General features: G+C 46.8%; 1 protein-coding gene and 2 long non-coding RNA genes across 4 annotated transcripts in view; 2 read left to right on the top strand and 1 right to left on the bottom strand.

The window, feature by feature from the left end:
• dag1 (dystroglycan 1) overlaps positions 1–10572 on the top strand; it is a 45969-nt gene extending 35397 nt beyond the window's left edge. For both annotated transcript variants that reach the window (XM_079511048.1, XM_079511049.1), the window contains 2 exons: positions 7418–7888; positions 8527–10572. In XM_079511048.1, coding sequence (XP_079367174.1) covers positions 7418–7888; positions 8527–10392 — 2337 coding nt within the window. In that variant the 3' untranslated portion in view covers positions 10393–10572. The remainder of the gene's footprint in view (positions 1–7417; positions 7889–8526) is intronic.
• Positions 10573–10604: 32 nt separating this feature from the next.
• On the bottom strand, positions 10605–12547 carry LOC306930215. Its single transcript, XR_013790863.1, has 3 exons — positions 12452–12547; positions 11533–12403; positions 10605–11487 (listed from the first exon to the last, which is right to left on the bottom strand). It is a non-coding gene; the product is annotated as an uncharacterized lncRNA (long non-coding RNA).
• Positions 12548–13007: 460 nt separating this feature from the next.
• Positions 13008–13249, top strand: LOC306930216. The gene is made up of 2 exons (XR_013790864.1): positions 13008–13103; positions 13143–13249. It is a non-coding gene; the product is annotated as an uncharacterized lncRNA (long non-coding RNA).
• Positions 13250–17339: the final 4090 nt, after the last annotated feature.

Raw genomic sequence — 17339 nt, 5'->3', positions numbered from 1 at the left:
TGCCAAGCCCTCTTCTCTCTCTCTCTCCTTACTCCACGACGCCAAAATATGAAGCTTATCTGTGGAGCTGTCACTGGGCTCCTGTCGGCAACAATGGCCGTCTTTCTCTCCTCACAACAATGGCCTCCTTTCTCTCTCTCCCACCTCACCCTAAAGCCGCTGAGGGACTCCTGGACTTTGATATCTGCACGTGTAGGGAAATATCATAGTCTCATTCTCTGCTGTCTCTCTTTGTCTTGCAGTCATTTAAGAGCTAACAGTGTCACTGTGTTCCTCTCTTCTCTGTCGCTTCTCTGCTTGTTTTCTCGTTCTCTCTTCTCTTGCAGTCTCTCGGTTTCTTTCACATCACACAGCCATTTTCTCCTGTGCTCTTCTCTCTAGACAGTCTATCTCTCTTCATCATTGTCATTCTCTTGCTCAGTCTCTCTCTCTCTCTCTCTCGCTCTCTCTCTCTCTCTCTCTCTCTCTCTCTCTCTCTCTCTCTCTCTCTCTCTCTCTCTCTCTCTCTCTCTCTTCCCCGGCCTGCCTCTGTCCGTCGTTCCTTCTCACACTCCCTTCACCTGTCCTCAAAAGAGGTCAGGTGATGAAAATGTGTGCGTCTCCCAGGAGAAAATAATGAGAGCGGGGGTTCCTCACCCTGATCATGATGAGAGCGGGGGTTCCTCACCCTGATCATGATGAGAGCGGGGGTTCCTCACCCTGATCATAATGAGAGCGGGGGTTCCTCACCCTGATCATGATGAGAGCGGGGGTTCCTCACCCTGATCATGATGAGAGCGGGGGTTCCTCACCCTGATCATAATGAGAGCGGGGGTTCCTCACCCTGATCATAATGAGAGCGGGGGTTCCTCACCCTGATCATAATGAGAGCGGGGGTTCCTCACCCTGATCATGATGAGAGCGGGGGTTCCTCACCCTGATCATAATGAGAGCGGGGGTTCCTCACCCTGATCATAATGAGAGCGGGGGTTCCTCACCCTGATCATGATGAGAGCGGGGGTTCCTCACCCTGATCATGATGAGAGCGGGGGTTCCTCACCCTGATCATAATGAGAGCGGGGGTTCCTCACCCTGATCATAATGAGAGCGGGGGTTCCTCACCCTGATCATAATGAGAGCGGGGGTTCCTCACCCTGATCATGATGAGAGCGGGGGTTCCTCACCCTGATCATGATGAGAGCGGGGGTTCCTCACCCTGATCATGATGAGAGCGGGGGTTCCTCACCCTGAGGGTTCCTCACCCTGAGGGTTCCTCACCCTGATCATGATGAGAGCGGGGGTTCCTCACCCTGAGGGTTCCTCACCCTGGGGGTTCCTCACCCTGATCATGATGAGAGCGGGGGTTCCTCACCCTGATCATGATGAGAGCGGGGGTTCCTCACCCTGATCGGGGGTTCCTCACCCTGATCGGGGGTTCCTCACCCTGATCGGGGGTTCCTCACCCTGATCGGGGGTTCCTCACCCTGATCGGGGGTTCCTCACCCTGATCATGATTGCACTACTAAATAGACGCCATTACCTGGGAGAGCCTATACATGTCTGTACGAGTCATGGCCGTTACATCTTAACCCATTCAGTACGGGAACCCCTTTTGGTGTTTTAACTAAGCATTGTGTTATGAAAAATAGCAGATCTACAAGCTCATAACGCGCCACCAAGTGAACCCTAGCATCCCTATTCTGGGTCAGAGCGGTCAGTGAAAATGTCAGATCTACATGTGCTCGGCAACACGTTGTGAACTTGTAGGTCGGCTATTTTGTAGATCGAGTGTTGGTGGAGATGAAACAAGGAGCATATAGGGTTTGAAGTGGTTAAAATGATCATATCATATCCTCTGCAACCAAGGACTGCACTGACATACAAAACCCCCGCAAAACAAACAAGAAACTATCCAGAAGGAGCGATGGATGGAGAGTAGATCAAACATGATGCAAGAGGCTAATGTCTTCCTCTGTTTTACACCCATCCATCACAAGACCGTTTCCACACCAGCTCTATCCTGCTAGCTTATAGCATGCAGATAGTCACGGTGACTTCCTGGCTAACGCGTGCGTGTCGCTGTGTGTGTGTGTGTGTGTGTGTGTGTGTGTGTGCGTGTGTGTGTGTGTGTGCAACGCGCAAGCCACGATCAAACGCAGCCTGTCTTTGATGAGATTAGTTATTATTCTCTTTTTTAATTAAACTTAAGACTGAGCAGATGTCAGCCATTGCTTGTGTCTACATCAAGCGGTTGCCAGTTCAGTCACTTTGTATTCTCCTCTGATTGTGGAAAGAGATAGCAATTTAAGAATCTAACGAATCCCCAGTAGACCGCTTGGAAATGGCTATGGCAAAGAGTCCAGGCATTAAACAGTGGGGCTGCGGTGATGTCTGCATCAGTATGTAAATCTCGGTGCCCTTGCCCCGGTCTTAATAGACCCGGTCTTAATAGCCCCGGTCTTAATAGCCCCGGTCTTAATAGCCCCGGTCTTAATAGCTTGCTTGTAAACCAGGCTGGTCTGTGGGTTGCCTTTTAGCCTTATTTTTTAGATGAATAGTGTGTTAGCAAAACACAATGTGTCCATTTTGGCAGTGGTGGAAGAACATGTAGGCCGAGTGGCGCGCTATGAGCTTGTAGATCTGCTATTTTTCAATAGCTAAAGCATAACATAATGCTAACACCAAAAGGGGTTCCCGCCCAAAATGGGTTAAAACATATTACTTAGGTAACAATATCAATACTGCAATATAGAAATACTCTGTTACAAGTAAAAGTCTTGAATTCGATAAAATAAAACGTAGTATCAAAATGTACTTGAAGTACCAAAAGTAGAAAGTACTCATTATGCACTATAGCAGGTATAAGAAGAATGCCATTTTGAACATAGACAATGATTGGTAGTTGGGAGTGAGATTCACCAGGCAACCTACCAGCCTCTTTAAGTAAGGAATGCATGCCATCCTTTGTAACTTGTTGAAGGCCAGGATGACCAAAAATGTCCTGTGGCGAATAAATAATGAAATCAAGTGAACTGGATTTCCTTCACGAGATGTTACAAAACTAGGACATCGCACCAGGTAGTCAGAGCACCAGGTAGTCACTAGTCAGAGCACAGTGGTAGTCACCAGGTAGAGCACCAGGTAGTCACTAGTCAGAGCACAGTGGTAGTCACCAGGTAGAGCACCAGGTAGTCACTAGTCAGAGCACCAGGTAGTCACCAGGTAGAGCACCAGGTAGTCACTAGTCAGAGCACCAGGTAGTCACCAGGTAGAGCACCAGGTAGTCACTAGTCAGAGCACCAGGTAGTCACCAGGTAGAGCACCAGGTAGTCGGAGCACAGTGGCATCCACGACAGAATGAACTGCATGTTTCCTCCTCCTTTTTTGGGGCTTATTTTTCTTTAGTTTTTAAGACGAGAACAAATCGTAAACATGCCAATGGTGTGGGTTTTATGCTGGATAATGGAATGGCTGGATAGTTTCTGATCTAGCATGTGAACCTTTAGGGTCAAACGTCAAACTCTTTCCCTTCAGACACATTATGTTAGTGCAGCAGCACCCAGCCAAGACCCGGCACACAACAGCCCTGCCAATCAGGGCTCAGCCCTATTGGCACTACGGCAGGCTGGGGTTCAACCCCCACTTCAGCCCTATTGGCAGTCCGGCAGGCTGGGGTTCAACCCCCACTTCAGCCCTATTGGCACTACGGCAGGCTGGTGTTCAACCCCCACTTCAGCCCTATTGGCAGGACGGCAGGCTGGGGTTCAACCCCCACTTCAGCCCTATTGGCAGTACGGCAGGCTGGGGTTCAACCCCCACTTCAGCCCTATTGGCACTACGGCAGGCTGGGGTTCAACCCCCACTTCTGCGCATCACTATACATCACTTGTATAGACACGAGCACGTCGAGCAGGGTGCGAGGGGAGCGAGGGGCGAGGGGGTGCGAGGGGATTGGAGGCATCTCCGTTGTGCATAAAGATGCTTCCGGCAGTAATCTAATAGTCGAGAAGAATGCTCCGATGGGAAGGCACAGCTTTCTGCTGGTGGAATAACTGCAGCTCTCCAACCAACACGCCGCTGCTCACACCCGGGAGCTGCCCAGTGCGACCTCAGTCGTCCACTATCATCCCCTCAACATCCCCAAATGGAGTGATCTGGGGTTAAGTGCATCATTCATATTGTCATTAATTTTCCCCGGACACATTCTTTCACCAGCTGGTCCAGGAGATGTTGAAGCTGCAACACGGCATACGGTGCACCTGCGGTGAATCCGGGCACTTGACTTTCTGTAACTACTGTAATCTTTGCGGCCTCGTTTCGAGCAGTCTGAAATAGTCATCATCTTATTAACATGCGTTGTGTGTGATTTCAATCGGGGCCCCCGCGGCCCCGCGGCTTGACGACCTCTCGCATTCGCCTGAGTACCTGACAAATCAAATAAAGCACGCTCCGTCATCATTTTAAGCCGCCCGTCGTTAGCAGCGTAGGGGTAGGAGAGAGAGAGATCAGCCCTGTGCTCGAGGGGAGAACGACAGGGCAATTTACAGAGCAATTATGACCATTCACACAAGATTACTGCCCGGCGACCGCCTCGGCCTTCGTGGGTTCTCTCCTTATGATTTAATTTGGGGTGCCATGTGGTGTCGCCAGGAGCTTGGTTCAAAGTTTCAGCGCTTCTCACAGACCCTTGACAAAGTTAAATAAGGCGTGACTCTTATTTCTCTGCATTTGAGGTATTTTGCTTTAGTTTAGTTTGGTTTAGTTTTGTTCTCGACGCCTGCGGTAGCTACAAGCACAGCTAGCAAATGAGAAATGTGGATGAGAATTGTTCTATGAATGGGTATCTTTTGGAATGGGGGGGACATCATAATAAAAAAGAAAACGTGCTCCGTTTCCACACATGTGTGATGTGTATGAGACTTCCATTCATTAATCATGTGAATCACTGTTATTGTGAGAATCACTGTGTGGTCTTGAAATAAATAAACAGGGCCTCGCCTTTTCCTGCTGCCGGTGCGCTGGCGCGAGTGCGAGTGCGTGTGCGTGTGCCTTTCTGATGTGGTTTGGTGTGGAACTTCCCAAGGTGGAGAAGAAGGATGTTTAATTACTGTAGGGGGAGGAGGTTTGAGGAGGTGTCGAGGCTCTTGTAGGAGGTGGGAAGTGTACCGAAGGAATTGGAGTCTGCGGAGAGATAATTGTTAGAGGCTTAGCAGCTGATAAAGCTGTGTGTGTGTGTGTGTGTGTGTGTGTGTGTGTGTGTGTGTGTGTGTGTGTGCGCGCATTTTATGTGTGTTCATATAGATACTGATTGAGGGGAAAAAAAGTGTCACATTAAGTTTATTTGTGTAGCCCTTAATCACTGTTCAATTCTCAAAGGGGCTTCGTGTTAAATGTCCTTGAGCAAGACACTTAACTCCTAAATGCTCCCGGTTATCAGGTGGATGCCTCGCATGGTTGCCTCCACTGTCTGTCTGTGTGTGTGTGTGTGTGTGTGTGTGTGTGTGTGTGTGTGTGTGTGTGTGTGTGTGTGTGTGTGTGTGTGCAGTGTGTGTGAATGGGTGAATGCAATGCACATTGTAAAGCGCTTCGGATAAAGGCGCTATAGAAATGCAGACCATTTACCAAAGGGCTTTACTTACTGGACCCACATCGACTGCTGTTCTGATGCAGAAGAAATGTAAACATGAAGGCCTATAGTCGTGCTCGCCTGCTGTGTGGAACGCCGTTTGCAGAACGAGGTTGTCAATCGCTACAGTCGGCACTAGTGGCCATTGTGACCAACAGGGGGGAGACTGTAAACAACCGTGCTGTGACTAGGAGGCCACATGCCCTACATTAAGCACTGTTTCCCAAACAGTGGGTCGGGGACCCATTTGTGGGTCGCGGACACATTGTATACTACACTTGGTTTTTAACCCATTTAAGCCTGACCTCGAAATTTAAAAAAAAATCTTCTAAATCCTCCAGTTTTCTGAAATAAATATTTTCACAATTTTTCAAAAATAGCAGACCTACAAGCTGCTATTTTTCAATAGCTAAATTATAACATAATGTTTAAAACACCAAAAGGGGTTGCCGCCCAAAATGGGTTAATTATTTTTAACATACATCCATCAAATACATACATCAAAGTGTTTTTATTTTGTGCCAGTGTCCATAACTTGTACATACATGATATACTCACAAATATATATTTGTGTGTATTTGTGTATGCCAGTGTTTGCATGTTTGTGTGTATCTGCTAGTATGTCCTATGTGTACAGTATTGTGTGCATTGTGTGTTTCCTATTGCCTGTGCATGTTGTGCGTGTGTGCGTGTGTGCGTGTGTGCGTTTCCCCCCCGGCACTGCCTGTGTGCTGGTTAGATCATTAATGATGGTGTTGCCTCTACATAATTTATCAACCAGGATTTATTAGCTGCAGAATTAACTTAAAGGAGCAGGGGAGCGTAGGGCACATGGGAGCAGGGGCGCAGGGGAGCAGGGGCGCAGGGGAGCGTAGGGCACATTTGTTCTCGTTTGTGCGTGCGTGCGTGCGTGCATTGATTCATGCGTGTGTGTGTCAGTCACTCCCTTGTGATCCATTTCTCTCCATCCAACTGCCAGGCACAGGGGTGTCCCCAGCCATGTAATTGGCTAAATTATTTTAATTTTAGTCCAGATTCAAATTACAATCCACTGGTCTGTATTCCTGTAGGTCGGGGGTTCTTGTGGGTGTGGCCGAAATGTGTGCCATGTGTACATGATTTGCAGTGAATAGTTTGAAAGCCGACCCGTATCTCATGGCCTGTTTTCAGATTTATGTTGTTTCAATTTGTCTCAGTGCTCTTCATGCAACACTGCGACATTGTCATCTCAAATAGAGTGCGTGACTTTTCAGATACAGTACGCCCTCCCCACTCCCTGTTGTCACCGCTATTCTCCATTATATGCTGTCAGACCAATCCAAACAAATGGATTGGAGAGTAGGTTTTAAGGGATTCAGTTAAGTGTGAATGGAGAAATGGAGGATGACATTCTGTGTGGGTGAGACGAGGACACTTCTGATGCCCAGGACGTCCACACGCGTCTTATCAAATAAAATCACTTGACTTTTTATCACAGGAAGTGAGGTCATCAAAGAAACATTGTCTTCCAATGAATTATCTTCAAGATGTCTGTTTATTTAAACAGTTTTTTAGATTAAAAATGTCACTACTTTGTTCCCTCTCTCTTTTTGCCTCAGAGCAAATAATTAATCACCATGCCTTCTCTTTTTGTTTGATATTTTTGTTCTGTCAAAGAATCATTATCTGGTCTACTTATGTTCTCTCTCTGAGTAAATGGACTCGACACACTTTGCAATACTCTTGAACAGCATAATAATAGCTATTTTATCTATTATAATAATAGATATTTTATCTCACCTCAAGTTTCTCTCTCTCTCTTCCATTGTTCAGATCACCGAGATGGGTAAGGATGTCCTTCCGGCCTGGCTCCATTGGGACTGGGACAGCGGGGTCCTCCAAGGTCTCCCCTTAGAGGAGGACAAGGGTGTCCACTACATCTCCGTCTCCATCGCCAACCGCACTAAGTCCCCCGCCTCGCCCGCCTCGGAGGTCTTTTCCATCGAGGTCCACCCTGAGGATCACTTGGACGGCGAGCAGGCACAGCTGGCGCTCAACCAGGCCTCTCTGGACGCCAACGAGGTGCAGCCGTTTATCTGTGGCAACGAGGAACCCGTGACGGTGCTGACGGTGATCCTGGACGCCGATCTGACCAAGATGACCTCGGAGCAGAGGGTGGAGCTCCTGGACAGGATGCGGGGCTTCTCCGGCGTGGCTCTGCAGCACATGAAGATCCTCCCGGTGGTCAACAACCGGCTGTTTGACATGTCGGCGTTCATGGCTGGTCCGGGAAATGCTAAGAAGGTGCGTTGGTGCTTTGGTCGAACATGAATGAATGGATGGATGAGTGAAAATGTCATCAGTTGTAGATGAAGACTAACTGAATGGATGGAGGGACGGATGGATAAAGGGAGAGGGAATTAATAACCTCTATGTTTAAATGTTGTTTCCATTTCTTGGATGTTTTTAGTGCTGTTTCTTCTTTTTTATTTCATGCATTTGCTTCTGTAGCACTTTGAGATTCTCCAGAATGCAAAGTACATCTAATAATAATAATAATAATAATAATAATAATAATAATAATAATAATAATAATAATAATAAATACGAGTACGTTTGGTAGTTAACACATGAGTATAAAACTATAATAAATTAGGGTTATTAACCCATTTTGGGCGGGAACCCCTTTTGGTGTTAGCATTATGTTATGCTTTAGCTATTGAAAAATAGCAGACCTACAAGCTCATAGCGCGCCACCGAGTGGCGCGCTATGAGCTTGTAGGTCTGCTATTTTTGAAAAGATCGAAGAACGAATACTTAGAAACACAGATTTTTCAGAAAACTGTCAGGATGTAGAAGACATTTTTAGAATCTGATCTCAGGTCAAAATGGGTTAATACATAATGCAAAGTGTATTAATACATGCATTTCATTGCAACTAGGTGGTGGAAAACGGAGCCCTGCTGTCGTGGAAGCTGGGCTGCTCCCTGGACCAGACCACGGTCCCAAACATCAACAGCGTCCAGACTCCCGCCAAGGAGGGCACCATGTCCGCTAAGCTGGGCTACCCCGTGGTGGGCTGGCACATTGCCAACAAGAAACCCCACGTCCCAAAGAGGGTGAGGCGTGCTCTGAACAACACCCCGACTCCTGTTCTGACCGTGCTTCCCCCTACGACGCTGGTGGAGCCTCCGGTTAGGATCGTCCCGACCCTCTCCTCTCCGTCCATCACCGGCCCCACCGAAAGCTTCGCCTCACCCGTGAGAGAACCTGTTCCCTTGCCTGGCAAGCCCACGATTAGGGTCCGCGAGTCCATCTCTCACACCCCGACCCTGGGACCGCCACAGCCAACCAAGGTGATGGAGGCCACAAGCACCGTCACCATCCAGGCCACTGTGACCAGGCCTACCTTTGTCGTGCCCACTGCCACGCCACCTACCCCAACCCCCACCACAAGGCCGACTAAGAGGCCCAAGAAGCCCAAAACGCCAGCACCCCCCAGGGAGCCCAAGACCACCACGGCCAAGCCGTCCAGAAGCACCACGCCTTCGCCCGTCGTTCCTCTCGTCCCTGTCGTCCCTGTCGTCCCTGTCGTCCCAGACCTCCACAACATAAAGCCTGAGCTGCGCAACCCCATAGACCAGGTCAATGCACTGGTGGGAACCTACTTCGAGGTCAAAATCCCCTCCGACACATTCTTCGACATCGAGGACGGCACCACGGACAAGCTGCGCCTGACGTTGCGGGAGAACCACAACGAAGCGGTGGGAGAACGCTCCTGGATCCAGTTCAACACCACCAGCCAGCTCCTCTACGGCCTGCCGGATGCCCAGCACATCGGCAAGCACGAGTACTTCATGCACGCCACCGACAAAGGCGGCCTCAATGCCATCGACGCCTTCGAGGTGCGGGTGAACCGCTGGCCTCTCAACGACAAGACCCCGGTGCTCTTCAAAGCGCGCTTCGACGGCGAGCTGCAGTCGGTGACCAACAACATTCACCTCAAGATCCTGCTGGTGAAGAGGCTGGCGATGGCCCTGGGCGACCGCAACAGCAGCACGGTGAGCCTGCGCAACATCACCAAGGGCTCCATCGTGGTGGAGTGGACAAACACCAGCCTCCCGCAGAACCCGTGTCCCAAGGAGCAGATCGCCGAAATGAGTGCAAAGCTGGCTAAAGACAACGGCGCGCCCAAGCCGTACTTCACCAGCACCATGGGGCCCGAGTTCAGGCCCTTGGACGTCAAGGTGTCGGGCAAAGCTAGCTGCAGGATGTGGTCCTTCGTCCCGGAGCACAGCATTCCCATGGTGGAGGTCGCCGCTGTGACGCCGGCCTCGGGCACGGGCCGCCAGAGCACGGACGATGTGTATCTCCACACGGTGATCCCTGCCGTCGTAGTGGCCGCCATATTGCTGATCGCCGGCATCATAGCGATGATCTGCTACAGGAAGAAGCGGAAGGGCAAGCTGACCATTGAGGACCAGGCCACCTTCATCAAGAAGGGCGTGCCAATCATCTTTGCCGACGAGCTGGACGACTCCAAACCCCCTCCCTCTTCCAGCATGCCCCTTATCCTCCAGGAGGAGAAGCCCCCACTCCCGCCGCCCGAGTACCCCAACATGGCCACGCCGGAGACCACCCCCCTAAACCAGGAGTTGCTAGGGGAGTACACGGCTCTGCGGGACGAGGACCCCAACGCACCGCCCTACCAGCCACCGCCTCCGTTCACCACCCCCATGGAGGGCAAGGGCTCCCGTCCCAAGAACATGACCCCCTACAGATCCCCACCCCCCTACGTGCCACCCTAAGACTTAGCCCTGCCCTCCCCTCACAAGGGCAGAGGGAGAGGACACCTGAATGGAACTGAGGAGATGGTTTCCTTGCTGATGTTTTGTCTGTTTGGATATATACACAAAGGGGAGGGATTTGAAAAGAGGTGCTACAAGTACAATACTGACAACTTGGACTCTGGTTTGGGATGGGGGGGGAAGGGATGGGTGTTTCAGGAAGAGAGATAGGGTTGATTGGCTGTAAAAAAAGAAAAAAAGAAAAAAAAGGCTGGGCAGGACTACTGGTTCAGTTTGAACTTTGAACCCAGCTACTATGGTGGCCTGCAAAGAACAAACAACGTCTTGTTATGCCGGCTCACGAGCTGACCAAGTTGGTCAGCAAGCGACAGTTGGGGAGAAAGTGTTCTCCTATCCCAGCGCTTTTATCTGTTTGTTTTTTTTCCTCCTCAATGTTGTTTTGAAAATCTGCTTTTGTTTTGGGGGTCTTCTGTGTCTGCATCCCCCAATTTCTGTTTATTTCTGGACATACTTCACATCAAACTACTTTGCCTAACAGTGCTCCTTTTGTGCCCCTTTTTAATAATACGAGAAGACAATGAACTGCCATCAGACCCAGCTGTCCCCTGGTACAGGGCCTCTGCAGGCAGAACCTCTGGTTTTTAATAAGGAGACAGAGAGTGATTCTCTGAATATATGAAAAAAACAAATCTTTATTGCAAGGATTTTGGATCGCCCCTGCAGACAACACATATACGAATGAGAGGCCTGTGTGTGTGTGTGCGTGTGTGTGTGTGTGCGTGTGCGTGTGTGTGTGTGTGTGTGTGCGCGTGCGTTGGGACTCCATACAGTTTGCCTTTTAACATTAGCTGTCCATTTCTATCCTTATGTCTAGTCGAGATGAGAATAACAAGGTAGCCTAAAAACGAATTAGACATGAATAATAAATGATGTTTGTTTGATTTTATCCATTTTAAAGATTCACTGTATATCGAAAAGATGTTCTGATAGATAGCATTATTATATATATATTTTATTTTTTTGGGGTGGTGGAAGAAGACAGATAGAAGGAAGGGAGTGCCTCCCTAAAATAATCTGCAGGAGCTCTTTTTTATTCTCCTCGGTGAAACAATACGAACACGTCTTGAACACGTCTCGAACACGTCTCGAACACGTCTCGAACACGTCTCGTACGAGTCAACAACGGATGCTCTCTGCGATGTGAAGATATCCTTGTTTATTGTTCTTACACTCAGCAGATATTATGTACATTATGTTTGGCTGGGTGGATAATTAAAACAGAGTATGCACAGTTCATATCTGAGAGGGCGAGTGAATGAACAGCCGGATCGGATGGAAGCCACAGCTCTCAGTCACAGACCTGCCCGCTTACAGTGTGTCGGGAAAGCACGTAACTGTCCTTTTCTCTTGCCTTTTGACAGATCAATTAGGGGCAAAACCATTTTAGAGACAGTTTGGCTAAAGGTTCGGTACGTTCTGCGAGGCATGGATTGCTGTTGTACACAATCAACAGGTTCCCCCTTTTCCGCTGTTTTCACTCCAAAAAATGGATGCCTATACGTTTTAGTTGACGATCTTAACTGATGGTGGAACTGCGATTTCTGCTTTTTTTCAGTAATGCAACAAAAAGTGTCTTTTTGTACATACCGTGGTTCACTTGTCAGGTTGGAGCTGTAATATTTACACATCAGCTCCAGATGTCTTATGGCAACTGGGAACTGAGGAGCCCTGCAGTTTATTTTAGACCAGGGGAAATTATTTTTTTATGTACCGAGGCTCAACTCTCAGCTCTGGGGGAGAGAGGAGGGAAAGAGAAAAAAAAAAAGCAAACAAAACAAAAAACAAACAGCGTGCCAATGGAGAATGTCACCCCGGTAAGGGACTGTAGAGTCAGTCACATTGTATGCCTACTGTAATTTATGCTCCACCGCACAACGGCGCCTGCAGACTGAAAACAGCAGATCTATAGGCTCACAGCTCCCGTTCCACAGCGCGCTGTGAGCCTATAGATCTATAGGCTCACAGCTCTCGTTCCACAGCGCGCGGTGAGCCTATAGACGGGTTATTTTCGGTCCGCTATGGTGTCATGCGACAAAGTATAAATCAGCTCTAGAGGTCAGAGGAGAGAGAGGAGAGCTTAGCGTGAAGATGACAGAGAGAGGAAAGGGAGGGAGAGGACATATCTGAAGGGAAAAAATCACACAACAAAATAATGGTCATGGAAAAAATCTCTAATTTTTTTACAAAGTTTTTGATACAGCCTCAAATTGTTTGATTATGAAAAGGAAAAAGAAAAAAAAAAATAAGGAAAAAAAAGATGAATGATTAGTCCACGATTTGTAAAATCTTAGCTTAGATTGATTCGATTATGTACACCCTTTTGTCTCTCTCTCATGGGTCACATATTTCAAGTGTTTTTATTTTTATTTAAGTTCTTTCAGCGTGTGTGTGTGTGTGTGCGTTTGCATATAAAAATGTATCTCCTGCTATACAAAAAGTTGGAATGACCCGTATTTTATGTAATCAAAAAATGTTATTTTTATGCCCTTCTGTTTGCTAACGATTCTTTTTGTTTTTGTTTGTTTTGTTTTTGTTTTGTTTGTTTTTGACTGAAAGTGACCCTTTGCAATAATGATGTATGTTGCAGTCCATTCAGTGACTGGTCGATGCAGGTTGGAAGCGAGTGACACGTACAGTGTATCAGGGTTAGGGTTAGGGTTACCCTAACCCTAACCCGTATCATGATGTAGTTGGTTCTTGTAGGATGCCAAGGCTTTTTTGCTTAGCGAGTGTGCATTGTCATAATAAAACCAACTGGTACGATTAAAAAAAATAAAAAATAAATAACCACTCTTGACACATGTATTTGTCTCAGAAAAGGGGCCGCTGTCTCTCTTGGGATTGTGCTTGATAAGGGGATAAGTATGTTATCCTGTCTCTCTTGGGATTGAGCTTGATAAGGGGATAAGTATGTTATCCTGTCTCTCTTGGGATTGTGCTTGATAAGGGGATAAGTATGTTATCCTGTCTCTCTTGGGATTGAGCTTGATAAGGGGATAAGTATGTTATCCTGTCGTGTGCTTGATAAGGGGATAAGTATGTTATCCTGTCTCTCTTGGGATTGTGCTTGATAAGGGGATAAGTATGTTATCCTGTCGTGCATCACAATCAAACCCAAATTGATGTTTATGGATGAGCTTCTGGTCACCATTGCTTTTCTAATGCGTCCACTTAGCCTCATTATTGATAAATCAATCCATCTCAAGTCCACCAAGGCTGCCAACCCACCCCCCCCCCCCCACCACCACCCCCCTCCCACTAGACGGCATCTTGATGGGTGTATTTTTTGTGTTTCTCAGTCAGGACTGATTGGACGGGTCACAGTGGACAGCTTTGCCGTGCTTGACCGACTATCAAATAATTAGTTGGACAAATCAGCTTGAAAGTCCATCAAACATGGCTGGCTGTAGCTGAACTGCTCCTGATAGTTGACATTGACAAATACCCCAATGACATCTGAAGGGAGATTAAATGTTTGATATGTTTATATGTATAAAACCTGTAGAAATACCTTTATCTCTCACTCACTCTCTTGCTCATATATACTAACACACGCACGCACACGCACGCACGCACGCACACACTACATACAGCTGACTTTAATTGATCACTCGATTGATTAGATGTACATACATTCCCCATACTCTCACACCCCCCTGACCGATGGTGACAGGCCTTAATTTGGGAGGATGTGTGTGTTGTGGGAGGAGAGGGGGTGATGGATGCTTTCCTAAGACATGGCTGGGCGATGAAATGGGTAAATGGATCACGAGGATGACAGAGATTAATGTGGCATCGATCAGAGACTGATTGAGGCTCCTTGTCAACACGGGCACCTGCATAACGCAAGGACGACATGACACGGTCTCTCATAACACACACCCAGCATCACTCTAGTCATTTCCCTTCAATCTTTGTTGATAGGGGTCCATTATTGCAATCTACATCGGAGCAAATTGGCATAGGCTGGCTTCTGAATATAATTCAGAAGCTGCTGAGTGAGTTATTTATTTGTTATCATTTTAGTTTTAAGTTTTAACCACTAAAGGGCCATCTGCACTAAGCCCTATAACCACTGCTGTCATTATAGTTGTGGTGTTTACTCTGACATACACTTGAGTTAGAATGCGTTTTAAAATATCTTTATAGTTAAAGTAGAAGCGCTTTGCATATCATGTATGCTTCGTACACGGAACGTTTATTGACGCCTGCAACATTCAAAACCAAGCACTGCTGTGCTTGAATGATCTGCGTTATTATTGGCACAATAGACTACCCAAAATAACCGTAAACCTGGAATTCTCAGGGTTGTGGTAACGATTCAAAGTTAGGTCATACAATAATGAGCAGGTTGTCAGACAGTCGGGAGGATCAAACGCGACCTTGATGAGCAGCGCTCTTCGCCAAAAGTTGAAGTATTTTCTGTTTGAAGCGCCCAAAGGCACTGGATGGCGAGAGCGCTGAAAGACAAGGCACAGCGCAGGGCAGAGGAGCACTCCAGAGTGTCTTCGCCATATGAATGCAGATGGCAGAAAGGCGCTGACAGCTCAAAAATGATTCTGTGGACACTGGACACGGCCCCTTAGGAGACTATCACACACGGCCCCTTAGGAGACTATCACACACTGTTTGCAGGCTGAAAAAACGCAGAGTGTGTCTTTTCTGTGCAGTCTTCAAATCAGAGTAGCTTGCAGCGCCTTCTCTGTCTTGATGTTGCCTGTCACTCAAGTTCAGGCGGAGTCTGATCAGACAAGAACAATCTCTTTGTCTCTTCACCGGCTCTCAACTCATCGGATTGGATAGAAGGGGAAAGAAAAAGCACCAATAATCTGGAGCGCTTATCTGCTTTGAGTTTTAGTTTTTTGGCGCTCTGAAAAGGTGGGCGGGCCGCTGACGTCACTATAACTCTGACATAGCCATAAACAAACCCTGTATATGGAGATCCGGTTGTCCAGATCCGGTTGTCCAGGTCCGGTTGTCCAGATCCGGTTGTCCAGATCCGGTTGTCCAGATCCGGTTGTCCAGGTCCGGTTGTCCAGGTCCGGTTGTCCAGAGCCACAGATCCGACCGCTAGTATGCACTAGATATGGTGGTAATGTATATATATGGGACCGACTTTACTTCAAACTCGGCTTGCACATCAACAAGGAGGGAGGGAGTTATTCGGATATATGTGATTTTCCAGAACTGCCGATCCGACCGATGTGTCTATACCGGATATTTTCATATCCAGAACCGCCCAATGCGCCAATCCAACCAATATGGGAATACAGGGTATGACACCAAGTATTTCCATATATGGTCATAAAAAGGACACAGGTAGACAGACAGACAGACAGACAGACAGACAGACAGACAGACAGATACATATTGGCACAAGAGGGGCACAGACATTTGCTAAAAGTGAGTATGCCAGAATGAATGTGGTTGAAGGATAACCAGGCGAAGGAGGAGAAGGAGAAATGTGCATGAATTAAATACTAGTAATTCTGCTAAAGCCATAGATGTTGTGCTCTTGAGGTTACATCTCCCCATGACACCATTTGCTACTGTACCATTCCCATTAGTACTCCTCCATTTAAAGCTATGCCTTTCGTTTTAGTGGATCAAACTGGGCTGAGAAGCTGATGGAGTCAGTCAGAGAGACTGCAGAGTTTGCATTCTGAAAGCCAAATCAATCGCCTTCAGGGTGCCAGATAATCTGAATCATTTGCAGATGAGTTGTTGAGTTGATCTTTTGAACTTTCTTCAGTCTAGTCAACTTTTCAGTAAATGGTGGGGGGATTTTATTATCCGTGTATTTTCAAAATTTCACAATGTAAAATCTTTAGCTTGGAACAAGGGTCTTAATTGCGACAGTTCCCAGTGGACAAAGTCAGAAATCAATTACTGTAGATACACAATATAATAGGCCTCCCGTGCTCCTATAGGGATGCACATGATTTAGAATACAGCGTTTGTATTCAATATAAAGCCTCTCAGAATATAGCAACCCTATACTTAATTCATCTAAGAATAGACTTCTGGGAAGAGAAGCTCTTCTGCACAGGATCAATTATTGGACGACACAACCCACACTTAAACTATGATTTAGGAGGTGTAACTGTCCCAGGCACTACTATTTCACAGATGCCTCATGAATATTGCCAGAGTACGTCTTTTGAATAATCATACGCTGGTGTTTGAATCAGGTTTAATCATATGTTAAAATCATGGCTCCTAACTGAATGAATCAGGTTTAATCATATGTTAAAAGCATGGCTCCTAACTGAATGAATCAGGTTTAATCATATGTTAAAATCATGGCTCCTAACTGAATGAATCAGGTTTAATCATATGTTAAAAGCATGGCTCCTAACTGAATGAATCAGGTTTAATCATATGTTAAAAGCATGGCTCCTAAACTGAATGCGTAAACAGACTTTCAATGAAGCCTCCTTTCTGTTCTCATGAACAGAGACAAGAGGGCTAGACATCATCCTCATTTGACCCTGCTGAGGAGTGGTGGGAAAAGTACTCAGATGTTTCACTTAAACAAGAGTATCAATACTGCAATACTGAACTACTCTTTTACAAGTAAAAGTCAGGAATTCAAACTGTACTTAAGTAAAAGCACAAAAGTATTGGCTTCAAAATATACTTAAAGTACCAAAAGTATAAAGTATACTCATGCAGAATGTACCATTTCACACGTTTTCAAATGTATAAAATGTGTAATAAACATTTTGAAAATAGCAGATCTACAAGCTCACAATGCGTCGCATTGCGACACATTGTGAGCTTTGGTACATGTTTTGTAATAATAATCAAAATCTACAAAGTAACTATAGTTACTAAAGTTTTAAAATAATTGTAGTGGAGTAAAAGTACAATATTCACCTCTGAGA

This window comes from Electrona antarctica (genome assembly GCF_951216825.1).
Source record: "Electrona antarctica genome assembly, chromosome: 9".
NCBI lineage: Eukaryota > Metazoa > Chordata > Actinopteri > Myctophiformes > Myctophidae > Electrona > Electrona antarctica.
The sequence above is the reverse complement of the archived record's forward strand: the minus strand, read 5'-3'. Positions and strand labels throughout refer to the sequence as shown.